Below are 25,316 nucleotides of genomic sequence, written 5' to 3'. Positions count from 1 at the left end.
TTTCTGCTTTAAAAGTGATCTGAGATAATACTAGGCATAGAGTCAAAACAACTTGGAAATGTTGGACACAAGGAATAGTGACACCAGGGGCCTGAAGACTGTCTTCACTGAGTACGATCTTGCATCTGCAGTTCACTCCGTGGGAGGTCCTGCTCTGTCTGTGGTGGGCTCTCCAAAGACACCTATCCTGTGAGTGGATAGAGTCTGCGTGCGCCAGCCCCAGGCCGCTCCGGCCACCCGTCTGCAAGGAGAAGGCCCTGCCATGGACCGGGGGTGAGTTCACAGCATCACTCCATCACTCAGAGCCAGGCAGCCAGAAGGCGCTTGCCCAGAGCCAGCGTGATTTACCGACGTGCCTGGAATCCCTGGATGAGACATGCTGTGCCCAGGAATCCTATTACTCATCTGTTCCCGCTGCTGCCCTCTCTTCGGCACTTTTTCCAGCCTCTCTCTCTCCGGGGCACGGCCCTCTTTCTCCCCAGTTGTGCTGAGGCCTGCCTGACACATTCCGATCACTGGCAGAAAGGCAGATTTGAGAAAAGCTTCCCCCTGCTTTTAAAAGCTGCCTCAGTGTGAAGTCATTAGCCTCCAACTAATAAAAAAAAAAAAGAAAGGGAAAAAAAAATAAATAAAAGCTGCCTCAGGCTCCACATTGCTGAGGCCGCTGGTGGCTCTGGCGTGATCGGTCCGAATTCTGGCCACAGGCAGGGAAAAGTCCCCACCGCAGCCATTCTAAGATGGCTTTTGCTTTGAGTGTTCTTACCCTTGATAATGTTTGAGGCTTGTGAAATACCCGTATATCCTGGGTGTCACTTGATCAACAACAAGAAGAAACACACACAACACACAAAAGTAACCGTCTTCTGGACATGTAAAATTTAAACTGACGTTTATTTTTGTTTGAGCTCTTAAAAACAATTGTGTGATGAAAGATCTGCTGGAGGAAGAAATGGCTTGAAAAATAGAAACAAGAGTATAAAATACCAGAAAATATCTCACTAATTTCCACCTAAGAGGGAAAGACCCTAGTGCACCATCTCCCTACCTCCTCCCAGATGGGCTCTGGGGCAAAGAGGTGGTCCCAGTGCTGTGAGCTTCAGCCTGTGCCAGTGTGTGTGTGGGGGGGGCAGTTTCCACACCCCCTAGTCCTTCTCATACAACCGCCCATAGAGAGCTGCCGTCACCAGCCCAGAGGACAGTCCCCTCTTCTTCAGGAAATAATGATCACTCTCCCAGCCCAGCTGGTCAGGGGTTTCCAGGGTCATCCCTGAGGTCAGAAGCATTGGAAAGATATAAGAAGTACTGAAGTTGCCCCACAGGTGAAACTCAAACATCCCCGTGGCCTCTGTGATCTCCTGCCCACACGTGTCAAAGCCAAGACCCCCACACTTGACCAGCGCACAAACTTGGACATAGTAGGTGCCATGCACCGTGTGAAGACCATCGAAGACCCCCAGGGCGTACAGCTCCTGGGACACGGTGGGCCTCTGGTAAAGCAAATGGCAGCACAGGCCGTTTGCACAGACGCGGAGGTGGCCTTCCCGTCCCCACACGGGAACCAGGGTGAAGTTGTCATACATCATCTCAGAGTTAAACGTGGGAGAGGCGCTGGTAGTTGATTTGTGGGCTCCATCACAATGGACGTCCTGGGCATCCTTCTCAGAGTAGGGATCCCCTGCCAAGAGTTCCAAGAACTTCCTATGGGATGGGTCTGTTTTCTCTGTGGCGTTCCCCGTACTGACGAGACCCAGTGGATTTCTGGCTACCTCAGCGATTATGAGGTGACCTTCAGGGCTTTCCATGTTGTGGTGCCAAAAGGACTTCAGAGGGGTGTGTATGCCACTTCCTGTCATCCCCAGAGATGGGTGGTGGATGTTCGCAGCCAGAAAGTTGATGCCAAAGGCAATGGCGAAACCTCTCTGAATCTGGATGGCTGCCAAGAGTGGGAGCTGGTTCATCCAGGCAGTCGGATACACAACGTGCTTCACGTCTGAGTCTCTGAGGAGCCTGACAGCAGGGTCAAAGAACAGTATGTCAAAGCAAGTGAAGACGCCGACCTTGCCAGCGAAGGGGGTGTCGAAGATTATGTGATCCACCTCTAGAGGGGTATCAAACGCTGCCTCAAAATAGAGGTTATGTTTGCGGTAGCGGTCAACCAGGGTTCCATTACTGCTGAACACAATGTTCGTGTTAAACTGGTATCTACCGTCACTCGGGCACCCTGGGTCACTGCTATGACAAGGCTGCTTTGTCCCAAGATTGGCCACCAGGAACATCTCTCCCTTCATAGCCATGCAACTCAGGCGCTCGAGGACCTACAGGGGGAAATAAAAGTGTAAATAAAGGCAGTTTTAAACCATGCCTTCTTCTTATAATTTTAGAATAGTACCTGTATTATGTCCATAATATATAAACAGCTATCATAAATCAATAAGAAAAAAAGTAACCACCACCGAAAGCACGCAGAGAATATGAACAGGTGGGTTACAGATGAACAAATACAAATGGCCAACAAACACCTGAGGAGATGCTCAGTCTCTTTAGCAGTAAGGACATACAAATTAATATGATAATGAGGTCTCATTTCTCACCTCCATAAGACTGGCAAAAATTAAAAAGACTATTCTATCTCTCACTGACCAAAGGATGGGCAAACAGGCACTCATGTGCTATTACTGGGGATGCAAAGTTGCAATAAAATCCTTTAAAGGAAAAACACAGTGCTCTTTAAGAAATTATTTTAAAAGTGTTTATCCCGGGGAGGGGGGTGGGGCTCCAATCAATGTGGCAGAACAGGGGGATGTGCAACTCACCTCCTCCCCCATACATGTCAGAACACACCCCCATCTGCAATAATTCTCACAGAATACCCGCTGCATGCTGGCAGACCATCTCAAACACCCAAAATCGTAAGAGAAATCGCCACACACTGGGTAGGACGAAAGGAAAAAAAAAGTGGGGGTGGGAATTGGAATGGGACTTGCACCCCTGAGAAGTAGCTGAGAAAGAGGAAAGGTTCCCACGCCCTGGGAAGCCCCTTCACCGGCGGGGAGCTCAGTCCAAGACAGAAGGGAGCTGCAGGGGCTCAGAGGGGAGTCCAGCCACCAGCCCGTGGCAGACAGGGCAGAGAGGCCTGCAGGGACAGTCCGAACTGCCACCCTGGGCCAGAGACACGCGTCCACCGAGGGCTGCAGTGGTGCTGGGTGCTGAAACTCAGGCTTCCGGGGACAGCCCGAGGGGCAGGGCTGCGGTGGGCTGCACGCAGACAGCCTGAGGGGCTGGAGCACGGTGAGCGGGCAGGGGTGTATGCGGAAGAAGCCCGGGCCCGCCACAGAAGTGAGGAGCCTTTGTTAGCTAGCGTGCAAGGCGACAGTGGGCCTGCTGTGGGAGCCTCAGTCTTGGCACGCTCATGGCGGGCTTGCACCGCCATCAAAACCCCACTGTTAACACACACGGCCTGAACAGAGGGGTGGGTCCACCACAGCGGCCTCTTTCTCCATGGGTGCTGATGACAGCACTACCTCTGCGAGCTCTGGGGGAGCACCCGTGGGCTGCCCCCGTGCAGAGGCAGGAATCGAGCCCTCCCCGCCACTGTGCGGGGTCACCCCACCACTGCCCACTCTGTAAGCTCCGCGCCCTGGGACATCCCAGGGGGCAGCTCCCGGGCCTGGGACAGGTCCGGCCTTAGGGTTAGGGTTAGGGTTAGCTGTGTGCTGTGGGGACGTGCACATGGGGACCACCGCAGATCCAGGGGTGCGACTACTGTGCTCGGGATGCCCAACTTCAGCGAAGCTGCGCTGGCCTTGTGAGAACGCCCCCCGAGGGAACCAGGGCAGGCTGCCCGTGTTCCCGTGGTTGAGAAGCGACCGAGAGCAGTGCCCAGACCCAAAGGCTCTGTACGCTTGTCTGACAGCAAGCTCAGGGCAGCACGGCGCTGGCGGAGGAACACTTAGTGGCTCCTCTCCCAGCAGGGGTGCTCCAACCCCACCTCAGCTCCCCGGCTCCCTCGCACCCCAGCTCAGAAACGGGTCTGGGGGCTTCTGCTCCAACAGTGCGGGAGCAGATCTGGGCCCCAGTGGGCAGTGACAACCACTGAGCAAAGAGGAGGCCCTGCTCCACATCCAGCGCAGGCTCTGGTCACCACGACACCTCCTATCCAGGGGATAATGACCAATATAGACCGAGGAAAGAGCAGCAGACATCTATACTAAAGACAGCCTTCACACCAAAATACTAAACCCACACAGGGTACCCAGGAATGCCAGCACATAAAGCTAGACTAGACCTCCAAGACCACAGTAGACCACTGTTTCTCCTAAACTCACAGAGTAAGAGAAATATAAGTGAAACACAGCAGAGGAACCACTCCCAATTCAAAGATCAAGAGAACTCCCCTGAAAGAACAAACGATGAAACAGACCTCATCAGTCAAATATACACTGGATTCAAGAAGGAGATAATGAAAATACTGAAGGAATTAAGAAGAACCATTGATAAAAATGCAGATTACCATTAAAAGGAACTAGAAACTACAAAGAGAAGCCAAGAAAAATTAGAAAACTCACTTGCCCAGACAAAAGCTGAGCTAAAGGCAATGAATAGCAGATTAAATAATGCAGAAGAATGAATAAATACCTGGAAGATAGAATAATGGAAGTCACTCAATCAGAAGGGCAGACAGAAAGTCAAATAAAAAGAAAAAAAAATGAAAGCAATGTTAGAGACTATGGGATAGTATGGGCTTCCCAGGCGGCATTAGTGGTCAAGGGCAATGCAGGAGACACAAGAACCATGGGTTTGATCCCTGGTTGAGAAGATTCCATGGAGAAGGGCATGGCAACCCACTCCAGTACTCCTGCCTGGAGAATCCTATGGACAGAGGAGCCTGGAGAGCCAGAGCCCACAGAATTGCAAAGAGTCAGACACGCCTGAAGCGACTTAGCACACATGTGCACATAGGATAGGATAAAGGGTGCCAATCTAAACATAACAGAGATTCCAGAAGGGGAAGAAAGACAAAATGGGTCAAAGATTTCTTTGAAGAAATTATGGCTGAAAACTTCCCAAAACGAAAGAAAGAAACAAATATCCAGATATAGGAAGCAGAGAGAGTCCCAAACAAGGTGAACTGAAACAGACCTACACCAAGACATTCTATAATTAAAATGACAAAAGTTAGACAGAGGATTCTTAAGGCAGCAAGAGAAAAACAGAATTAATTACAAGGGAACACCCTAAGGCTATCAGCTGATTTCTCTACAGAAATGGGCTTCCCTGGTGGCTCAGAGGGTAAAGCGTCTGCCTGCAATGCAGGACACCGGGGTTCGATCCCTGGGTTGGGAAGATCTCCTGGACAAGGGACAGGCTACCCACTCCAGTATTCTGGCCTGGAAAATCCGATGGATGGAGAAGCCTGGTGGGCTACAGTCCATGGGGTCGCAAAGAGTCGGACATGACTGAGCGACTTTCACTTTCACTTTTCACAGGATAGCCTACCCAGGAGGATTATCATTTAGAATAGAAGGAAAGATAAAGAATTTCTCAGACAAGCAAAAAACTAAGAGAATACAGCAATACTAAACCTACCCTAAAGGAAATATTGAAAGGTCTTCTCTAGATAGAAAAGAAGCAAGAATCTATGGAAAAGAGCAAATCACAACTGGAAAGTAAATCACTTCAGTAAACTATTATACAGATTTTTTTAAAAAATCAAAAATTTTGTGAAGGCAATGAACAGCAAAAGAATAAACATGAAGATGTAAAAGAGAACATGAAAATCATAAAATGTTGAGGAAGAGAGTAAGAAAAAGTAGATTTTTTTCCTCTGAATGTGTTTCAGCCTATGTGACTATAAGTCTAATGCAAGTAGATGTAGGAAGGGGTTAACATACTTGAAAAACAGGGTGACCACAAATCAAAAACATACAACAGATTCACAGAAAAACAAAAAGAGAACATAAGTATAATACAAAAAGAAAATCATCAAATTACAAAAAGAAGAAGAAAAAGGAACAAAAAAGAAATTAAAAAGTCAACTAGAAAACAAAGTCTACAATGGCAATGAATACATATCTATCAGTAATTATCTTAAATGTCAATGGACTAAATGCTCCAATCAAAAGAAAGAGTGGCAGATTGGGTTTAAAAAAAAAATGCTTATAATATGCTGCCTACTAGAGACTCACTTTAGGACGAAGGACATATACAGACTGAAAGTGGGGGAGGTGGGGACTTGCCTGGTGGTCCAGTGGCTAAGACTCCTCGCTCCCAATGCAGGGGCCCCAGGTTCGATCCCTGGTCAGGGAACTATATCCTGCATGCTATAACTAAGACCCAGCACAGCCAAATAAAGATAAGTTAAAAAAAAAAAAACTGAGGGGATGGAAAAATATATTTTATGCATATGGAAATGACAAGAAAATGAGGGTCACAATATTCACAGCAGACAAAATAGATTTTAAAACAAGGACCATAAAGAAAGATAAAGAAGGACACTATATAGTGATAAAACAATCAGTACAAGAAGAGGCTATTACACTTGTCTATATGTATGCACCCAATATAGAATCACCCAAATGTTTAATACATAAAACAAGTGCAGACATAAAGCGAGAAATTGACAGGAATACAACAGTAGTAGGATACTAACACCTCACTCACATCAATGACAGATCTTCCAGGCAGAAAATCAATAAGGCACAGAGATCCTAAATGATACAATAGAACAGTTAAACTTAATTGATATTTTCAGGTCCTTACATTAAAAAAAAAAAAAAAAAAAAACACATTCTTTTCAAGTGCACATTGAACATTCTCTAGAATTGACTACATCACTAGGGCACAAAGTAAGCCTCAAGAAATGTAAGAAGCCATAAATCATTTCAAGCATCTTTTCTGACCACAATGGCATGAAATTAGAACTGAACTACAGAAAAAGAAATGAGAAAAAAAAAATGGTTACATGGAAAAAAAAAAAAAATGGTTACATGGAGACTAAACAACATGCTATCAAAAACCAAAGGGTCAGTCAATTATGAAATCAAAGAAGAATTTTAAAAATACCTTGAAGCAAATGACAATGAAAACACAACCATACAAAACCTATGGGATGCAGCAAAAGCAGTCCTTAGAGGGAAGTTCATAGTGATACAGGCCTTCCTCAAAAAACAAGAAAAAGCTCAAATAAACAATCTAACCCATCACCTAAAAGAATGAGAAAAAGAACAAGCCACACCTAAAGTCAGAGGCTCCCTGGGGGCTCAGCGACGGGGAGCTCACCTGCCAGGGCAGGAGACACGGTTCCACCCCCGGTTCAGAGAGGATCCCACATCCGTGCGGCAACTGGACCTGCGGGCCACAACTTTCAAGCCGCACTCCAGAGCCCAGGAACGGCAGCTACTGAGCCACGTGCCACAGCTGCTAAAGGCTGAGCACCCTAGAGCCCAGGCTCCCAGTAAGAGAAGTCACTGCAGTGAGAAGCCTGTGCACTGCAATCGGAGAGGCGCCCCTGTTCACGACAGCTAGAGAAAACCCACAGCAACGGGACCCAGCACTGCCAAAAATAATAAATAAAATTATATATATGCCCTAGAGTCATTTAGAAGGAAGGAAACAATAAAGATGAGAGAGGAAATAAATAAGGCTTAAAACAACAATAGAAAAAAAATCAATAAAACCAAGAGCTGGTCTTTTGAAAGGCTGAACAAAATCAGCCTATCTCTAGCCAGGCTCAATGAAAAAAAAAAAAAGAGAGAGAGAGGACCCCAAATAAACAAAAGAAGGAAAAGAAGAGATAACAACTGCTACCACAGAAATATAAAAGACCGGGAGAAAATACTATGAACAATTACATGCTAACAATTTAGACAACGTAGATGAAATGGACAAGTTTCTAGAAACATACAGCCCACCACAACTGAAGCTAGAAGAAATAGATAATTTGAACAGACCAATCACAACAAGTGAAATAGAATCTATAATTTAAACAAATAAACTTCCTACAAACAGAAGTCCAGGACCAGATAGTTTCACTGGGGAATTCTACCAAACACACAAAAAATAACATACTGATCCTCCTCAAGTTATTCTGAAAGACTGAAGAGGAGGGGCCACTCCCAAAGACATTCTAGGAAGCCACCGTCACCCTGATACTAAAACCAAAGATGCTACCAAAAAAGAAAAGTACAGGCCAAAATCTTTGATGAATACAGATGGAAAAATTCTCAACAAAATATTAGCAAACTGAATCCAACAACACATAAAAAAGATCATATACCACAACTGGGCTATTCATCCTAGGGTCACAACCCAGGGTCACAAGGATGGTTCAATGTACGCAAATCAACATGTGATACATCACACCAACCAGAGACAAAAACCACACAATCATCTTGACAGATGCAGAAAGAGCTTTTGATAAAATTCAACATCCATGCATGAAAAAAAAAACTCTCACCAAAGTAGAGATGAGAGAGAGAGGGAACATATCTCAACATAATAGAAGCTACTCATGACAAACCCACAGCCAATATAACACTCAATGGTGAAAAGCTGAAAGCCTTCCTGCTAAAATCTGGAACAAGACAAGAATGCCCATTCTCACCACTTGTATTCAACATAGTATTGGAAAGTCCTAGTCACAGCAATGACAAGGAAAAAAAAAAGGCATCATAATTAGAAGGTAAGAGGTAAAACTGTCATTATATGCAGATGACATGATACTGTATACTGGAGTGGGTAGCCATCTCTTCTCCCAGGGATCTTCCCGACCCAGGAATTAAACCTAGGTCTCTTGCCCTGCAGGCAGATTTTTTACCTCCGATCCACCAGGGAAGCCCAATACTATATTTAAAAAACCCCTAAAGATCCACACAAAAACTACTAGAACTGATAAATGACTTCAGTCTGGTAGCAGGACACAAGATTAACATACAGAGATAAGTTGCATTTCTCTACACTGAAAATAAATTATCAAAAAGGGAATGTAAAAAAAAAACTCTTAAAATTGTTTCAATAAAATAAAAATACTTAGGAACAAACCTGACCGAGGAGGTCAGGAAAGACTCATATATTGAGAATTATAAAACATTATGAAAGAAAACTGGAGATGATTTAAAGAAATGGAAAGATATTCCATGCTCTTAGATTGGAAGAATTAATTTTGTTAAAATGGCCATACTATCCAAAGCAATCTACAGATTTAATGTCGTCCCCATCAAATTATGCATGACATTTTTCACAGAACTTGGACAAATAACCCTAAAATTTATAGAGAACCATAAAAGCCCCAGAATTGTCAAAGCAATACTGAAGAAAAAGAATAAAGCAGGAGGCATAACCCTCCCACACTTTAGACAAGACTACAAAGCTACAGTAATTAAAACAGTGTGGTCTTAGCACAAAAACAAACATGAATCAGTGGAACAGAAGAGAGAGCCCAGAAATAAACCCACATATCTATGGTCAATTAATCTTCAATAAGGGAGGCAAAAATATACGGCAGAGGAAAGACAGTCTCTTCGGGAAGCGGTGGTACTGGGAAAGTTAGACAGCCACATGTAAATAAATCAGTGACCTTCACACCATACACAAAGATAACTCAAAATGGCTTAAAGACTTAAATATAAGACATGACACCATAAAACTCCTAGAAGAGAATGCAGGCAAAACATTTTCTGACCTGAATTGTACCCATGCTGTCTTAGGTCAGTCTCTCAAGCTGAGGGAAAAAAGCAAAATCAAACAAGTGGGACCTAATCAAACAGCTTTTCTACGGCCAAGGACACAGTACAAAAAGTCAACCTACGGACCAGGAGAAAATAGTGCAAATGATGTGACAGACGATGGTTCAATTTCCAAAATATACAAACAGCTCATACAACGGAACAGCAACAACAAAAACCCAATTGAAAAATGGCCAGAAGACCTAAATAGACATTTCTCCAAAGAAGACACGTAACAGATGGCCAACAGGCACATGAAAAGATGTTCAACACTGCTAGTTATTAGAGAAATGCAAATCAAAACTACAATGAAGCAGTGCCTCATTCCGGTCAGAATGTCCATCATTAAAAAGTCTGCAAACAACACGTGCTGGAGAGGGTATGGAGAAAGAAGAACTCTCCGACACTGTGGGGGGGAATGTAAACTGGCATGGCCACTGTGGGAAACAGCATGGAGCTTCCTCAAAAAAACTAAAGGGATTTCCCTGGTGGTTCAGTGGTTAAGAATACGCCTTGCAAGGCAGGGAATGCGGGTTTGATCCCTGCTGGGGAGCTAGGATTCCACATGCCATGGAGCAACTGAGCCCAGTGGTTTGCCATGACACGTGAGCCCGCGAGCTGCAGCTAGAGAGTCTCTGAGCTGCAAGGAAAGCTCCCGCGTACAGCAACTAAGACCCAGCCCAGCCAGATGACCCAGCAAGCCCACTCCTGGGCGTGCACCTGGAGAAGACTAATCCACAACGATACACACTCCCCTGTTCACAGCAGCACTACTCACAATAGCCAAGACACGGAAGCCACCTAGATGTCTATCCACAGATGAAAGGATAAAAAGACGTGGTGCACATACACAATGGAATGTTACTCAGCCATAAACAAGAATGAATAATGCCATCTGCAGTGACATGGATAGACCTAGAGATTATCATACCAAGTGAAGTAAGTCAGAAAGAGACAAATACCACGTGGGAATGTAAAATAGGACACAAATGAACTTATCTATGACATAGAAACAGACTCACAGATATAAAGAGCAGACTTGCGGCTGCTAGGGAGGTGGGGTGTGGGCTATGGGAGAGATGGATTGGGAGTTTGAGGTTAGCAAATGCAAACTACTATCTATAAAATAGACAAACGAGGTCCTACTATATATATAGCACAGGGAACCATAATCAATGACCTGTGATAAACGGGAATGAGAAAGAACATAAAGAACAATGTGTGTGTAAATGAACCACTTTGCTCTACAGCAGAAACTAACACACTGGAGATCAACTGTACATCAAGGAAAAAACTTTTTTAAAATAAAAATGACGTCAGTATCTGCTGGATGCATAGAAAAGAGTATATTAATAGTTGGAGGTACATCCAATCATTTATGGTTTTCTCTAGAATGCAGGGTAGGATGGGGGGTGGGGGGTGCTGAAGTGGACTTTCATTTTATTAAGTTTTTACAATAATTTTATTTATTGATTTTTGGTTGTGCCAGGTCTTTGTTCCTGCGAGGCCTCTCTGGCCGTGGTGAGCGAGGGCTTCTCTTGCTGGGAAGCGGGGGCTCGAGGGGGCTTGGCCTTCGGTAGCCACGGTTCCCGGGGCTCGGGAGTGCAGGCTCGGAAGCAGTAGCCCGAGAGCGCAGGCCCGGGAGCGCAGGCCCACGGGCGGAGCCACTCCGCTGCATGTGGGGTCGTCCTAGACCGGGGATCGAGCCTGCGTCTCCTGCCTTGGCAGCTGGATCCTTGACCACTGAGCCACGGGGAAGCCCCGTTTTTTTAACTTCTGTTTGATCTGTGTTCTGGCACATATTCACGCATTCCTTGGTGACTGAAACCAGAATGAGCCACAGGTGAGTAGCGGCCTCACAGCAGCAGCTATACTCTAACTGCGGGCACCCGGAGCTTGGGCTTGGTTTTCGGGACCGAAGGGCTCCGGTCGGTCTCACTCCGCACGTCCTGGCTCCTGGCCCCTGGCCTGGCCTAGCTCCATGCGCCTCCTGCCCCCTTAGGAGGGAGACCAGGCCCCTCACTTACCTCTGTGTCATTGAAGCGGTGGGGCTCCAGGCACGGGTTCCACCTGACCGAGTGGGGAGACGGCATGAAGTCCAAGAACGGGTAAATGGATGTCCTTGTAAAGTTGAATCCGTGGATGCCGTCTTCTGGAAACACTATGATCTGTGCACCCTGTAAGTCAGAACATCAGAGGACAGCTTGTTAGCAGGTGCCGGGAAGCAGCCCACATCCTCCGACAGCCCTCCCGCAGCTGCTCAGAACCAGGGACCGGAGGGCCAGGGACCTGAGCCTTGGTGGGGGTGCTCATGTGGCCTGGCTCTGAGGGAACCGAGACAGTGTCCTCCCGGAACCAGGGATGTGCCTGGGGCTGGTCGGGGTTGGAGGGGACTGGTGAGCCTGGCTGGAGGGAGCGGGCTTAGGAGCTGGGGGCGGTGCCCTGGGGGCTGGAGTGGAAACTAGGACAGGCCCTGAATGCCTAGCTCGACAGATGTGCTGCCAACAGTCCAGGGCTTCTCAGCCTTCACTGCGCTTCTCCGTCAGACAGGGGAGCTTCTGAAAACACACTGGCTGTTTGGGGCTGACCTGGGGGACCATCCCAAGAGCCTGCTTCTGTGGGCTGTCAGCGGGGTCCAGGGACAGAGTTTGTCTACAGGGCCCCGGGTAACCCTAACGCGCAGCCGAGGTGGGGCCCCCCTGGGCTGGGGGTCCGGGTCGAGGTGATTTCAGCATAGGAACCAGGACTTGGCTCTAACTTGCGTTTCTCTCCCTGGGAGTTAGCAGACTCCGCTTAGAGCCCTGGGCCCCTTACAGACCTCTTCACACGTGGGGCGGCGCAGGGGGCCGGCAGGCACCTGAGACAGCCCGGCGGACAGGGCCGGGCCCTTAGCGGGGGGCGCTCTCCGTTTACTGGGCTGAAGGTGCCAAGCCTGGAGCCTCAGCCACAGCGGACGGTGGCAGAGGGCAGCCGGGCAGGCACGGGTCATCGAGAATAACAGGTGATCTGAGTCACTGATTTCCAGAATGCGCTGCACACCCTTATACTTTTTCCTGGCTATATAAAACCCATGAAAGTTTACTTGTAGAACATTTGGAACAGAAATTATAAAGGAAGAATTCATAAGCCTGTATCATGAAGATAGGAATTGCTAACATCCTGATTTCATTTTTTCCCCTCTCTGCCTATGTGTGTGTGTGTGTGTGTATAATTGAGACAATAATAAACATACAGTTTTCTGTCTTGATGCTCTCACTACAGAACATCAAGACTACAAAGATGCCAGGACTTCCCTGGAGGTACAGTGGGTAAGAATCCGCCTGCCAATGCAGGGTTCAATCCCCTGGTCTGGGACGATTCCCCGTGCTGCAGAGCAGCTGAGACCCAGCACCCTGATGACTGAGCCCATGCTCTCTGGAGCCTGCAAGCTCCGAGTGCTCGCTGAAACGTGAGTGCCTACAGCCCACGCTCCGCAACGAGAAGAGCCACCCTGAGGAGAAGCCCGCGCACCCGCAACGAAGAGTCGGGCCTGCTCAGCACAGTGAGAGACAGGCTGTGTGCGGCAGTGACAGTCAGCCCAGCCAGAAATAAATAAACAAAATTATTTTTAAAAAAAAAAAGCTACAAAGACACCTTCAGAAACATCACTTGTGTTAGATGCTCGATAATCTTTAAGAAGACACCACAGTTTATCCTGTTACTGGACATTTGAATTGCTCCCAACTTTTTATAATAAAGAGACAGCTGTGGTGGCCATCTGCATACAGGGTACTCAAAACACCTTCTGGATGAGCGCGGTACACAAATCTTTGATTGGAACTCTGCTTATTTCTTTATAAAGAAAGCTTTATAATCCTAAAGCTTTATAAGTGAAAATACTGAGTATCAAACATAGGAAACAATTTTAAATTCTTAACATACGTTGCCAAATAGCCTTCCAGAAAGATCACAGCAAAATTCATTCCCTCCAGCAGAATATGCATTTGGTCATCTTACTGCACGTTAGAAAGGAAAATTATCACAAACTTGGAAATAAACAAGATGAAGAATGTCAGTCTCCACTCTTTGTATATCTTTCCACGATACAGCAGCGTACTGGCTGACAAGCACATTCAAGGATCATTTATCTAGTGAATGTACCATTGTTTGCCTTTGCTATTTAACAGAACATCACCCGCAACATGATGTTTTATTGCCCTGTAGGACTAAAGAATCCACCTGCAATGCGGGAAACCTGGGCTAAATCCCTGGGTCGGGAAGATCCCCTGGAGAAGGGCATGGCAACCCACTCCAGTATCCTTGCCTGGAGAATCCCCATGGACAGAGCAGCCTGTGGGCTACAGTCCGTGGGGTTGCAGAGAGTCGGACACGACTGCACAGTGCTGCGGAAGACAGCAGTAGCCAGTTTTGAATCTATTGGCAGATTCATTTCAACATTCATCTGACTGATGGATACACTCACATCTCTTCCTCGAATTCTCTTTTGAGCCAGCTTTACCACTTTACTGGTTCCTTGGTTTATTAATGAGTTAAACAAAAGCTTTGACACATGTCCATTCTTCTCTATGGGTAAGAGTCACGTTTCTAACTTTTTGCAAATTATACTTGGACAAATGTTTTCCCTTATTAAAAACAAAGCTTTGAAAGCACTGAATGGTTACCTGTGGAAAGCAACAGTTATGTATACCTACTAATGTTAAATTGCGTTCCCTAACTACACGTCTGCCAGGAATGAGGACTCAGACTGGAGCGGAGGCAGAACTCGGGGTCTGATACCTTCTAGGAAGCACTTTGCATGCCTGACAAAGGGCTTGACCAGTTTTCTGATAGACCAGTGAGCCCAAGAACTCCTGAGGAATTCTGAGTGCCAACCCAGGTGAACTCCCAGCCTGATATCTTTAAGCATGACTCCTTTTCTTCACTGTAAATGCCTCTGTCAAGAGAGAACTCTTTCAGTTGGCCTGCAGGAACCACTGCCCTTATAGCATTTTTGATACAAAACGTTGACACACGCTTGGTATCAACCTGTCTTAGAGGTGACTTTAACACATATAACCACGTAGAGGAACTAAGATGTCTGTAAGCCCTAAAAATGACCAGATCAACAGCTTCATCTCTGCTCCTGGACCACAAGTAGAGCTGGAATGATGTCTGCAGCCAGTGTGGTGGTGGTGATTCGTGTCTGACTCTTTGTGACCCCATGGACTGTAGCCTACCACGCTCCTCCATCCATGGGATTCTCCAGGCAAGAATATTGGAGTGGGTTGCCATTTCCTTCTCCAGGGGATCTTCCCGACCCAGGAATCGAACCCGGGTCTCCTGCATTGCAGGCAGATGATTTACCAACTGAGCTATGAGGGAAGCATACACTTAACAAAACACTTTACATGTTTTGTTTGGGGGCAGGTGATGAAAAGGCAGGAATACTTCAGTCACGGACTCTGGGTTTCAGTGTGGCATCTGCCAAATGTCTCAGCGTGGTTTTGTGGACAGGATGTAGGGTAAGGGGTGACATTTCAGCACCGTGCAAGCCTATGCCTGCGTGCAGAGAATGGATCTGTGTCAGGAGAGGGCCTTGGGGCATGGCCTGGGTCAGGGCAGATGCAAACAAGGTGTGTCCGGGAGGTGTGAATGACGTGATGGTAACTGATACGCAGGATGGCCGTACAGATCCCCAAATAGCCCAACAGGCTGGAACGATGAAGTTTAATGGCATAAATGGGAGGCTTTGCTATCAGGTTAAATCAATTACCCTTACAAGGATGGCATGGTCATGGCAGTGTGTGTGTCTGTGCGAAAAGGGCTCGGGGGCTGTGACTGACAGCAAGAGCCTGGCGAGCCCACAGCGAGATGTAACTGTGAAAAGCTTTTTGCCTGGGGACAACACTTAGACTGAGAATGGTGACAGGTCTGCTCCGTCCTGCCCTCGACAGAGCTGTGCGCAGCGCAGGGTATGAGGTAACCCAGGAAGCCTTGGGGGAAGGGCTGGAACTGCCTCTCTCCAGGAGCTGTGGATGGGCCTGGGAGCAGATCCCCAGTGGGCCTGGGGGAGATCCCGATGGGCCTGGGGAGAGATCTCGATCGGCCTGGGGAGAGGTCCCGATGGGCCTTGGGACAGATCCCCGATGGGCCTTGGGACAAATCCCCAGTGGGCCTGGGGAGTGATCCCCAATGGGCCTGGGGACAGATCCCGATGGGCCTGAGGGGAGATCCCGGCTGTGACAGCCAGGCTGCGATCTGGAGAAGGCAGCATGGGTGGGAGGGGGTTCAGTCTGTCCTGTTGGGCTTTGGAGGACAGGGCGATGGGCGGCAGTGGCAGGGAGGCTGACAGTTGCTTATGGAAAGGAAGCTCTTTGCCAGGAGTTCCCACCGTCCTCAAGTGGACGGTGAGCCCTGGGCCCCTGGTGGTGTCCAGGGCTGGCCGTCGGGTTGGGAACAGAGGAGCAGGGTCACCCATCAGAAGCAGCTGGATGTGGCCTTTAGGCGCCCTTCCAACATTAGTGTGTTCCACGTACCTGTGCTACAGGCCGCATGTCAGAACGCAGCGAGGGCCAGTGCCTGGCCGGGCAGGGTGCAGGGGCGGGGGGCTGTTTCGGCAGGTGGTCTGCCCGACCTCACAGGCACGGGGCTCCACCCCCAGGGGCTCCCCGCCTGTCCCCGGGAGCGGGGTGTCCTTCAGCAGCCCGGCTGGTCCTACCCTCCCAGCCCTCCCTCCAGTTGGTACCCCCTCCTTCCCAGGCAGAGGCGGCACTGGTCCACTCTGTCCGCTGGGCTCGGCTCTGTCTGGACTGGGCCCTCAGGCTGCTAGGGGTCTGGCACGGGGACCAGCAATAAGCCCCCTGCGTCGTCGGGAGGCAGCAAACCTGCTCCAGGGCGGCTCCCTGCTTCAGTTAGACTCTGAAAGCCTCTGAGAGCAGGAGTGGCCGTCAGGCGGGTCACCTTGTGGTGTTTCTGCACCGTCTTCCTACCGGGGGCGCCTTAAAAAAAGCCAAGGCCCCCGCCTGCACCCCGGCCCACTCTGTGGGCATGGGAGCCGCCAGATACCCAGTTGGTTTACCAGCCCCATGTGTGAGAACCAGGGGCCTGGCTCGGCACTTCCCACCCTGGCTGGAGGGGAAGCATCACCTGGGGATCTTGCAAAATAATAGATTCTGACTCTGCAGGTCTAGGACGGGCCCCGCGTTCTGCATTTCTCACGGGCTCTGGCGGGCAGGCTGATGCTTCTGGTCTGCAGACCACCCTCTGAGTAACGGGGCTCTAGCCACCGGATGCGGCCCAGTCCTGAATATTCACTGGAAGGACTGATGCTGAAGCTGAAGCTCCAATACTTTGGCCACCTGATGTGAAGAACTGACTCATTGGAAAAGACCCTGATGCTAGGAAAGAATGAAGGCGGGAGGAGAAGGGGATGACAGAGGATGAGATGGTTGGATGGCAACACTCACTCAATGGACATGGGTTTGGGTGGACTCCGGGAGTTGGTGATGGACAGGGAGGCCTGGTGTGCTGCAGTCTATGGGGTCACAAAGAGTCGGACACGACTGAGCAACTGAACTGAACTGAACTGAGCCACTTGATTCCTTCAGCTTAGCGCTCTGGGTCTGATTTCCCAGAAGGGCTGTGGGGGACCACCGACCCGGGGCCAGCCCGCCCTGTTGAGCACGCCTTGCCTTTCGGGCTGCAGTCGTCACTTGCTGCTCGTAGACGTCGAGGTTCCGATGCATGAGCTCCAAGGCCTGCTTGCGGCTGGTGAGGGCCAGCGGGTCGGGACTCAGGAAGGACCGGTGCTCGTACACGGCGGCCACGTAGCGGGCGGCCTGGCGGGGCTCGGCTGGACAGCCCTCCTCGGCCGGGTCCCCCGGGACAGCCGCAGCCACGCACCAGCCGCACAGGAGAAGGGCCAGCTGCTGGCCGGCTCTGGACATGGCGCCGCTGGTCAGTCTAGAAGGGGAAGGGGCGAGGAGAGGACAGCTGAGTCCAGAGTCCTGCCAGGACCGGGACTTCCATAGCTGCAATTTATTATTCCCAGCAACTAGACATGCCCGCTGGGACGCTGCAGCTCAAAGGGTTTGCTTCACGCTCTTAATAAAAGGGTGTGTGTTTCTCCCCAAACACGGAGCGAGGGCCCTTTAATAAAACAGCTCACTGTGTTAACCCTCTGGTTCAGAACATTTCCAAAACAGACCCAGTGCTCGCTGCAATTGCTTCCCCAGCAGGACTCTTCTGGCTGCACGCTTCAGATTCAGGCAATCACAACTATTCTAATGGTTTTACATAATTCTGTGACATACCCCGCACCCCACAGCCTGCCCTCCATACGCACACACACACTGCAGGTCAACCGTCCACACCGGCTGTGATGGTCGTGGTGCTCAAAGTACATCTTGGCTACCCTAGACATAAAACCTGATGCATCATAACTCTCCCTGCCTTTCTTTGGTTACTAGTGGATATTTATATCCTTATATAAAGGCTTATATATAAGCCTCACCTTAGCCAGCACAACAGTCTTTAACTTGGTGCAGGGAAACGGCCCACTTCTACTTAAACGTCAGTTTGCAGACGGGCTAAAAGAAGCCTGCCACCACAGAATGACGCCCCCCACCCCTTGAGGGAGTCTTGCCTTGATGGCAACTTGAGAATTGCCATCATACACCGTGACTTTTTCTACCTCTGTCTCTGGGATTTCCAAAACTCCTGGTTTAAAAAAAAAAAAAAGAAAAGCATACTCATTTGGAAATTAAAATCCTTCCGCAGTAATAAAATGCAACTTTCTAGAAAATAAACGAGAATTTTCTGGAAAGGAAACTCAGCTTTCTAGCCCCAGCTGTAAGAGATCAGAAGTAAATCGTATCACTTACAACGACACTTCTGTGTGTGCCTTTTCCCCCCCAGGAACAGGAATTTTACTTTTTAATAGTTATGTGTCACTGGGCGTTTTTACACACAGTTCTGCCTTGAAAATCGACCTGGCCTGGCAGCCAAAGCCCCTCCCCTGGCACACAGATTTGCCGGGTGGGCCAAGGCTGGGCCCCGTGCTCCGTGGAGATGTGCCCAGGCTGACCAACCACCCAGGAATCCAGCTAAACACCAAGACGGCAGAAACGGATCGAGAAACCACATTCTGCTCCTTAACGAGAAAATGACGTCCCGCCCAGGTCTGACTCAGAGCCCCCGTGCTTGCATTCCAAAACCAGACTCTCCAGGCGCCGCACATTTCTTTTTCTTGCAAAAGTTCCAAAAACAAAAGCAACCGTAACTATTTTCAGCGGTGGACCCTGGGCTCCTCCGGGTGTTCCGTCAGAACCCCCATGAACTCAGAGACTTCTCCAGCCAGGCGGCACGCCTTCCCTGCCCTGTCCCGGCCCCTCGCAAACTGCCCCTTCTTCCCCAGGAAATAAAGGGTCCACCCGAATGCCAGGCCCCGCGCACACCGCCGCCGTCTGGGCCCCTGTGAGCAGCGTCCGGGAGATCAGAACAAGGGGCCTTTGAGCGGGCGGTCAGGAGCTTTTCAGCAGAAACAGAAGTGCAATTGATAAGCGTTCTTATTTGAGTTTTGTTTCTGAAGACCAGCAAGGAATAATTTTTAAAGTCTCAAAAATCTGTTTAACATTCCAGCTGTAGTTTCAGAATGATGATAATGGAGAGTTGTTTGGGCGGGGCGGGGGTGGGTGGGTGGGGGGAGCTTTCATCTTCAAAGTCATATTCACAATGTAAGGCCATGGGCTCCCTGAGTGAGTGAGTGAAAGTCGCTCAGTCGTGTCCGACTCTTTGTGACCCAATGGACTAGAGGGTCCATGGAATTCTCCAGGCCAGAACACTGGAGTGGGTAGCCGTCCCCTTCTCCAGGGGATCTTCACGACCCAGGGATCGAACCCAGGTCTCTCCCTAAGAGGGAGGGAAACGAGGCCGTGATGGGGCCGGGTGGGGGCCGGTCAGGAGGCCCCGGAGCAAGGGTGCTGTTTGCAGGCCCCTCCTTTCGCAGCTAAGAGCTGCCCACCCCTGCTGCGGGGAGGCAGAACCTCTGCTTACCTCTCAGGGACGGCGAGCCGGCGAAGCCAGGAACTGGCGGAGCCGGCACGGTATCACCTTTCTTTCTATTTTGAGAAAATAAATTGAGATTCTTTACAAAAGGAGCCTGGCAGAGGGGCTGTGAGTGGCCATCGTTTCTGCGTGAAGAGAGGTCAGTCAGGAATGAGCGGTTAGGCAGATTCAGCCAGGTAGTCACGCTCCAAAGGAAGGAAGCCTAAGGAGGCGGCAGAGAGTGAGTCATTCGAGTAAAAATAGGCACCATGGTGTGTCCCTGCTGTGGAGTGGTGCCATCGCGGACATTTTCACCGAATTCTTCATGCGGCAGGAGCTCTGAAAGGCAGGGCTGGGGTGCGGCCAGGATGCGAGGTGGCCCGGAGTTGGCTCGGGAGCCATGCCCGTGGCTGAGGGGCGGGGGGCTCCCTGGGAATAACTGGGCCCTGGGAGGCTGGAGGTGTCTGGCCGTCCAGCAGCTGACCCTCCTGCAGAGCTGGGCAGGGCCAAGACCCTAAACACGGAGGTGGCTGGAGGCCTGTGTTCCGTCTTAAGAGCGAGCTACGAGCCTCCTTCCATCCTAGGCATCTGACGAGAGACGAGACTCCGGGAAGGGCCCGGCGTGGCGGCGTCACTGACGGCGTCAGGTGCCCGCGAGCCGGCGGGGGGATGGCACGGCCAGCGGGCACTCCCTTCAACGTCCGCCTCACTCCTGCCTGTGCCAGCCCTTTCGAGTGGACCCCCCCCCCCCCCGCCATGTATCTGCCACAATCTACACAGAGGGTCCCTCACTCGTGACTTTACATGCCGCAAAAGCCGCATGCTTTCAGCGGACACTGTGCTGGGGATTCAGAAGGGGGGCCTGCCTGGCAACCCCCGCTCTCACCCCGCGCAGGGCAGACTCGGCCGCAAGATCACGAGGCTGAACGACCTGCGCTCCGACAACCGTCTGCACCCACACTGTCCTGTTTCTCCCTTCCAGCCCGGTGTTCCAGAAACCCCAGGAGACGTTCCACCCTTCGTGATAAACTAGGCCTGGGGTTAGAGGGTTCTGTCCTCCTGCAGACTAACGTGAGTGCTCTGGGCCCAGGTGAGCTGGTCGTGTTACATGTACTTTCTACCCTCAGATCTTTGCAACTGATGACGAGTTTATCGGGACATTAATCCCGTCGCTAATGCCTGCTGACTGCACTTCATGCTGCAGTTGGCAATAAATAGGAAGGAAAGATAAAGACAGGGGAGAGGGCAGGAAGGCCCGGGGGTGGGGGTGGGGGCAGGTTTTAGACCAGGAAGGGCTCAACGGGACCCTGGCATCTGAAGAAGGTGCGAGAGGAGGGCTGCGGACTCCCGGGGGGAGAAGGCTCCAGGCAGAGGGCTGCTTGGTTAAAAGCGCCAAGTGGGGGCTTCGGGGGTGGCTCGAGAAACAGCCAGGAGAGCAGAGGGCTGGGAGGCGGCAGAAAGTGAAGTCAGAGGGCGGCGATGGACAGCGCCCCCAGTGGTCCCGCCTCCTTCGGCCCCTTCTCCACGGAGATCCAGGTAGAGCGTGAGCCGCTCAGAGGAGCTTCTCTGCTCAGAATTCCCCGGTGACCCCCCGGCGGCCCCACAGGGAGAGCCAGGGCGCTCACAGTCCCGACAGCAAACGGCTGCTGGGATGGACGGACTCCTTCACGCCAGCATCCTCATCTGCCCACTGCCTACAGAAGCCTCTGCTTCTCATTTCATAAGGAAGCATGCTCCCCGGATGCTCATTCTGCTCTGGAAAGTTCCTGCGATCTACGAGGGAAAGCAATCAAAGCCGTAAATCATGACATGGAAATCGATTTTGTGGAAATTTGGGAACACGTCAATCACGAGATATTTTTCACACAAGGAACTTGGATTTTCCACCTTGGTACATGAGTCACTTTGATAATTAGCTGTGTTTCCTTCCTAGCCTTGCTATTACAGTAGTGTCTTTTGCAATAAAATGAAAGGATTATTATGAAGGTATTCTTAATAAGATAATTTCAGAGGCCGGGTATATACCTTTAAAATTTTATTTATAGGTGTCCTTATTGTTTTAATAAAAGAGCTTGTCACTTTCCACTTGCCGGGGAGAATAACAGCCCCCTTATTGGGAAAGAGGCGGGAAGAGTTGGCAGAGGAAATGTTACATCCTGTGGAACAAAGCAGGACCAGCTAAGTCATTAGGAACGAGCGGAACACAATTCTACATGTATCCGACAGGACTCCAAGAAAAACACTGTGAAGCTCTAAATAGTTTTAAACCCATTCTCATGAATTTTGTGATTTCCCTAAGTCCATTTACATAAGTAAGTACGAGCATCTCGTAAGTCAGACAGAGGAGAAATAGGACATCCCTTATAAGCAAAATCTAAAAAGAAATGATATAAATGAATTTATTTACAAAACAGAAACATACAAACTATGAGAACTTATGGTTGCGGGAAATGGGGGTGGGAGGATGGAGGGAAGGAACAGTTAGGGAGTTTGGGATGGACATGGACACGCTGCTGTATTTTAAATGGAGAACCGACAAGGACCTGCGGACCAGCACAGAGAACTCTGCTCCATGTTATGTGGCAGCCTGGCTGGGAGGGGAGTTTGGGGGAGAAGGGATACATGTATGTGTATGGCTCAGGCCCTTTGCTGTCCTCCTGAAACCATCACAACATTGCTAATCAGCTATACTCCAATAGAAAATTAAAGAAAAAGAATTTTTTAAAGAAATAATGCCTATGGCTGGTTCATGTTGAGGTTTGACAGAAAACAGCAAAATTCTGTAAAGCAATTATCCTTCGATTAGAAAAAAAAAAAGAAAGAATGCCCATCTCCATCTAATTTATATAATCTGAATTTAAAGAAACCCCAAGGAGAACTCCGTGACCCGGAAAGCCTCCCCTTCTCGAGCTGGCCCCTGACGGGCCCTGGAGCTGTGTAAAGCCCCACAGCGTTGTAGCTCAAGCAGTTTCCCGCAAACTTCCACCACCAAGACTCCGATGACTCAGGGGGCCACTGAGGGTGGTGCTGGGGTTCAAGGCTGAATGCACATGGGACAGTGAGTAAACTACCAGAAACTTTGAGGCTGAACTGGTAGGTCATGATTTCTCCTAAAAAACAGTCCAGCTGTTCTCACCAAACAAGAGAGGGACCCACGGGCCAGGCCTTGGACTGGGACCCCTTTCTGTCCACTACAGTCATTTCTCATGGAACACCCAATGAGCAATCACAGATCACTTTAACTGAAATAGGGTCACCTTTCTTTTTCTCAAATGGGATATTATCTCTATAACTGAAGACAAAACCACCTGCTGAAATGCGCGGGTGCTGAATGAATGGAAGAAGGCTCTTTTCCCCCCACTCTGTTGTGCGGAGGGAGAAGAGGGTCCGTGAGGCTAAGCTGTGAGGAGCCGTGAGGCGGCTGCCACCCTGTGGGCAAACTGGGTACCACCGTCGACGCGAATCCCACGAGACTGGGGCCTTCTTAAGAAGTAAACGGGTATTCTTCCCCCTCCTTTCCTTCTCCCTTTCATTTCTAACATTTCACTTACCCCCTTTACAGTGAAAAAACTAGAAAGCATTTGATTTTCCAAGATTGAGGTCTCATGAAAGCTATTTTTTTTTTTTTAACTCTGTCATGTTCCTAGGACCTATTTGCCGCTTCTGTATTCACAGGTGCCAAGTTAGCTGTGATTTCTAACAGCTGTGAGTGGGTGTGCAAAGCAACACGGCCCCCTGCAGATGCACAAGACTGTTCACAGGGAAATCTGGTCGAGGCAAAGCTCTACAGGCACTCTTTCATACGGACGCCGCCTCACATTTCACGTTGCATGCTAACATTTTCAAACCATTTTAACATCCACTGTTTCATTTTATCTTCCTGTCACACAAAGCAAGAAAGGCAGATGGTAAAATTCCACTTTCCTGGTGAGGGAGTCCTCCAGGACCAGTTAATGGTGACAATAGAGAAAGCAGCTCTCCTGGCTCCCGGTCCAGCCTCCCAGCGCACATTCAAGACAAGCGTAATGTATCAGAACTTCAAAGACCACGGCAGTGTCTTCAATGCATCTGCAGCAGAATTCGACAGAAATTCACAGCACCCTCCCACGAGAGCATCTAGGTAGTCAGACCAGAGCAGGGGTTCTCAAATATGGGCCTGATGCTGGGACACCAACAGGGCCTGAACATGAAGCTCCCAAGGCCCTGTTCCTGGGAGTTTTAACTCAGAAGGTCTGGGGTACGGCCCAAAAATATGCATTTTTCTAACAAGTTCCTGGGTGATGGTGGTGCTGACGCGCCTAGCCTGGGTCACCTGGAGAACCGCTGGGCTGGAGGGTAAAGGCAGGTCCATTCTGTCTCTGTCTTCTGCTCATGTCAAAGAAAAATGTGAGCCAGAACCATTACCTTTATTTCTCAGGTGCCTCTCCAACAGGGCTGAGAGAATGTGGGCAGATTTCAGAGTGCTTCCACCATATAACTGAAAATGAGCAGCAAAGTAAACAATCAAATTGGAGGCGGGGAGGTCCCTAAAACAATCTGATCCAGGTCAGTTAAAGGATTCAGAGCTTGTCTTTGCTTCAACAGGAACATCACAGTAGAACCAGATTGTTGCTGATTTTCACATGTCATAAAGGTCCTGATTTTAAAGGAATAAAACAGGGGTAATAGACAGATACTCCATTTGGTAATTTCACAAGATGAATAAAGAAATATGTAGAAATACAATAAAATAAATGATATATTTATAAATTTAAATAAAATTTAATTTTTAATTTAAAAAATCTATAAATAGTATACATTCATAAATAAATAGATAATCTGAAAAACCTTCCAGCTATATTCTGCAAAAATGTACCAGATTTCTTTTCAAAAACTTATCTGTCATCTTTGGGAACCAAAAATGAATTGCTGAGAAGTCTTAAACTGTGGTTCACAGACTTCAGCCAAGGGAGCAGGGAGAGCTCAGGGCAGCCGTGCATCCTCACTCTCCACTGGTCTTGGGACAGCGGAACAGTGGGGGCGCTTGTAGTGACCCTGCTCTTCTGGGACATCTATAACTTCAGGCTGGGCTTCACCTTCCCAGCCCTCTGGAACTATCGTCAAGGTCTCTGAAATAAGTCTCTATGGTATTAGCAAAGAACTGTCTTTCAAAGCCCTTGAGAGCCGTTTCCCTCTCCATTTCTGTGTTGGACTTCTTTCAATCAGAGTGGTCAGAAGAAGCAGCTTGTAGAGAATGAGGCCCTGAAGGCCGGACCTGGAGAAACACAACCAGCGGACAGAAAGCACGATGCTCTAGAACCACAGGTCAAACATTCAGGGAAGATGTGCTCAGAAGTGGGCACAATGGAACGGTTCTTTGTGAATTAACTGTATGGTGGACACAATATCCCTAAGGGCAAGATAGGCCAAAGATCAGGACATCAAGGCTTGTCACCCCCGTGCTGGGGAGGGAGACACCCACATCACAGGGCCAACAGGATGGTGAGGATGCCCTGGATGCAGACAGTGGAGAACAACGGACTGCGTAACACAGCCAGGAAACCACGGTCCCCAAGTCAAAAGAACAATCCC

General features: G+C 49.2%; 1 protein-coding gene across 4 annotated transcripts in view; it reads right to left on the bottom strand.

The window, feature by feature from the left end:
* Positions 1-872: 872 nt before the first annotated feature.
* Positions 873-25,316, bottom strand: part of BTD (biotinidase) — a 42,516-nt gene continuing 18,072 nt past the window's right edge. For all 4 annotated transcript variants that reach the window (XM_043474778.1, XM_043474777.1, XM_043474779.1 and 1 more), the window contains exons 2-4: positions 17,393-17,663; positions 11,750-11,899; positions 873-2,315 (exon numbers count right to left, since the gene is read on the bottom strand). In XM_043474778.1, coding sequence (XP_043330713.1) covers positions 1,143-2,315; positions 11,750-11,899; positions 17,393-17,647 — 1,578 coding nt within the window. In that variant the 5' untranslated portion in view covers positions 17,648-17,663 and the 3' untranslated portion in view covers positions 873-1,142. The remainder of the gene's footprint in view (positions 2,316-11,749; positions 11,900-17,392; positions 17,664-25,316) is intronic.

This window comes from Cervus canadensis, chromosome 7, assembly GCF_019320065.1.
Source record: "Cervus canadensis isolate Bull #8, Minnesota chromosome 7, ASM1932006v1, whole genome shotgun sequence".
In the NCBI taxonomy this organism is placed as follows: domain Eukaryota; kingdom Metazoa; phylum Chordata; class Mammalia; order Artiodactyla; family Cervidae; genus Cervus; species Cervus canadensis.
This window is presented reverse-complemented; position numbering and strand designations above follow the sequence as displayed.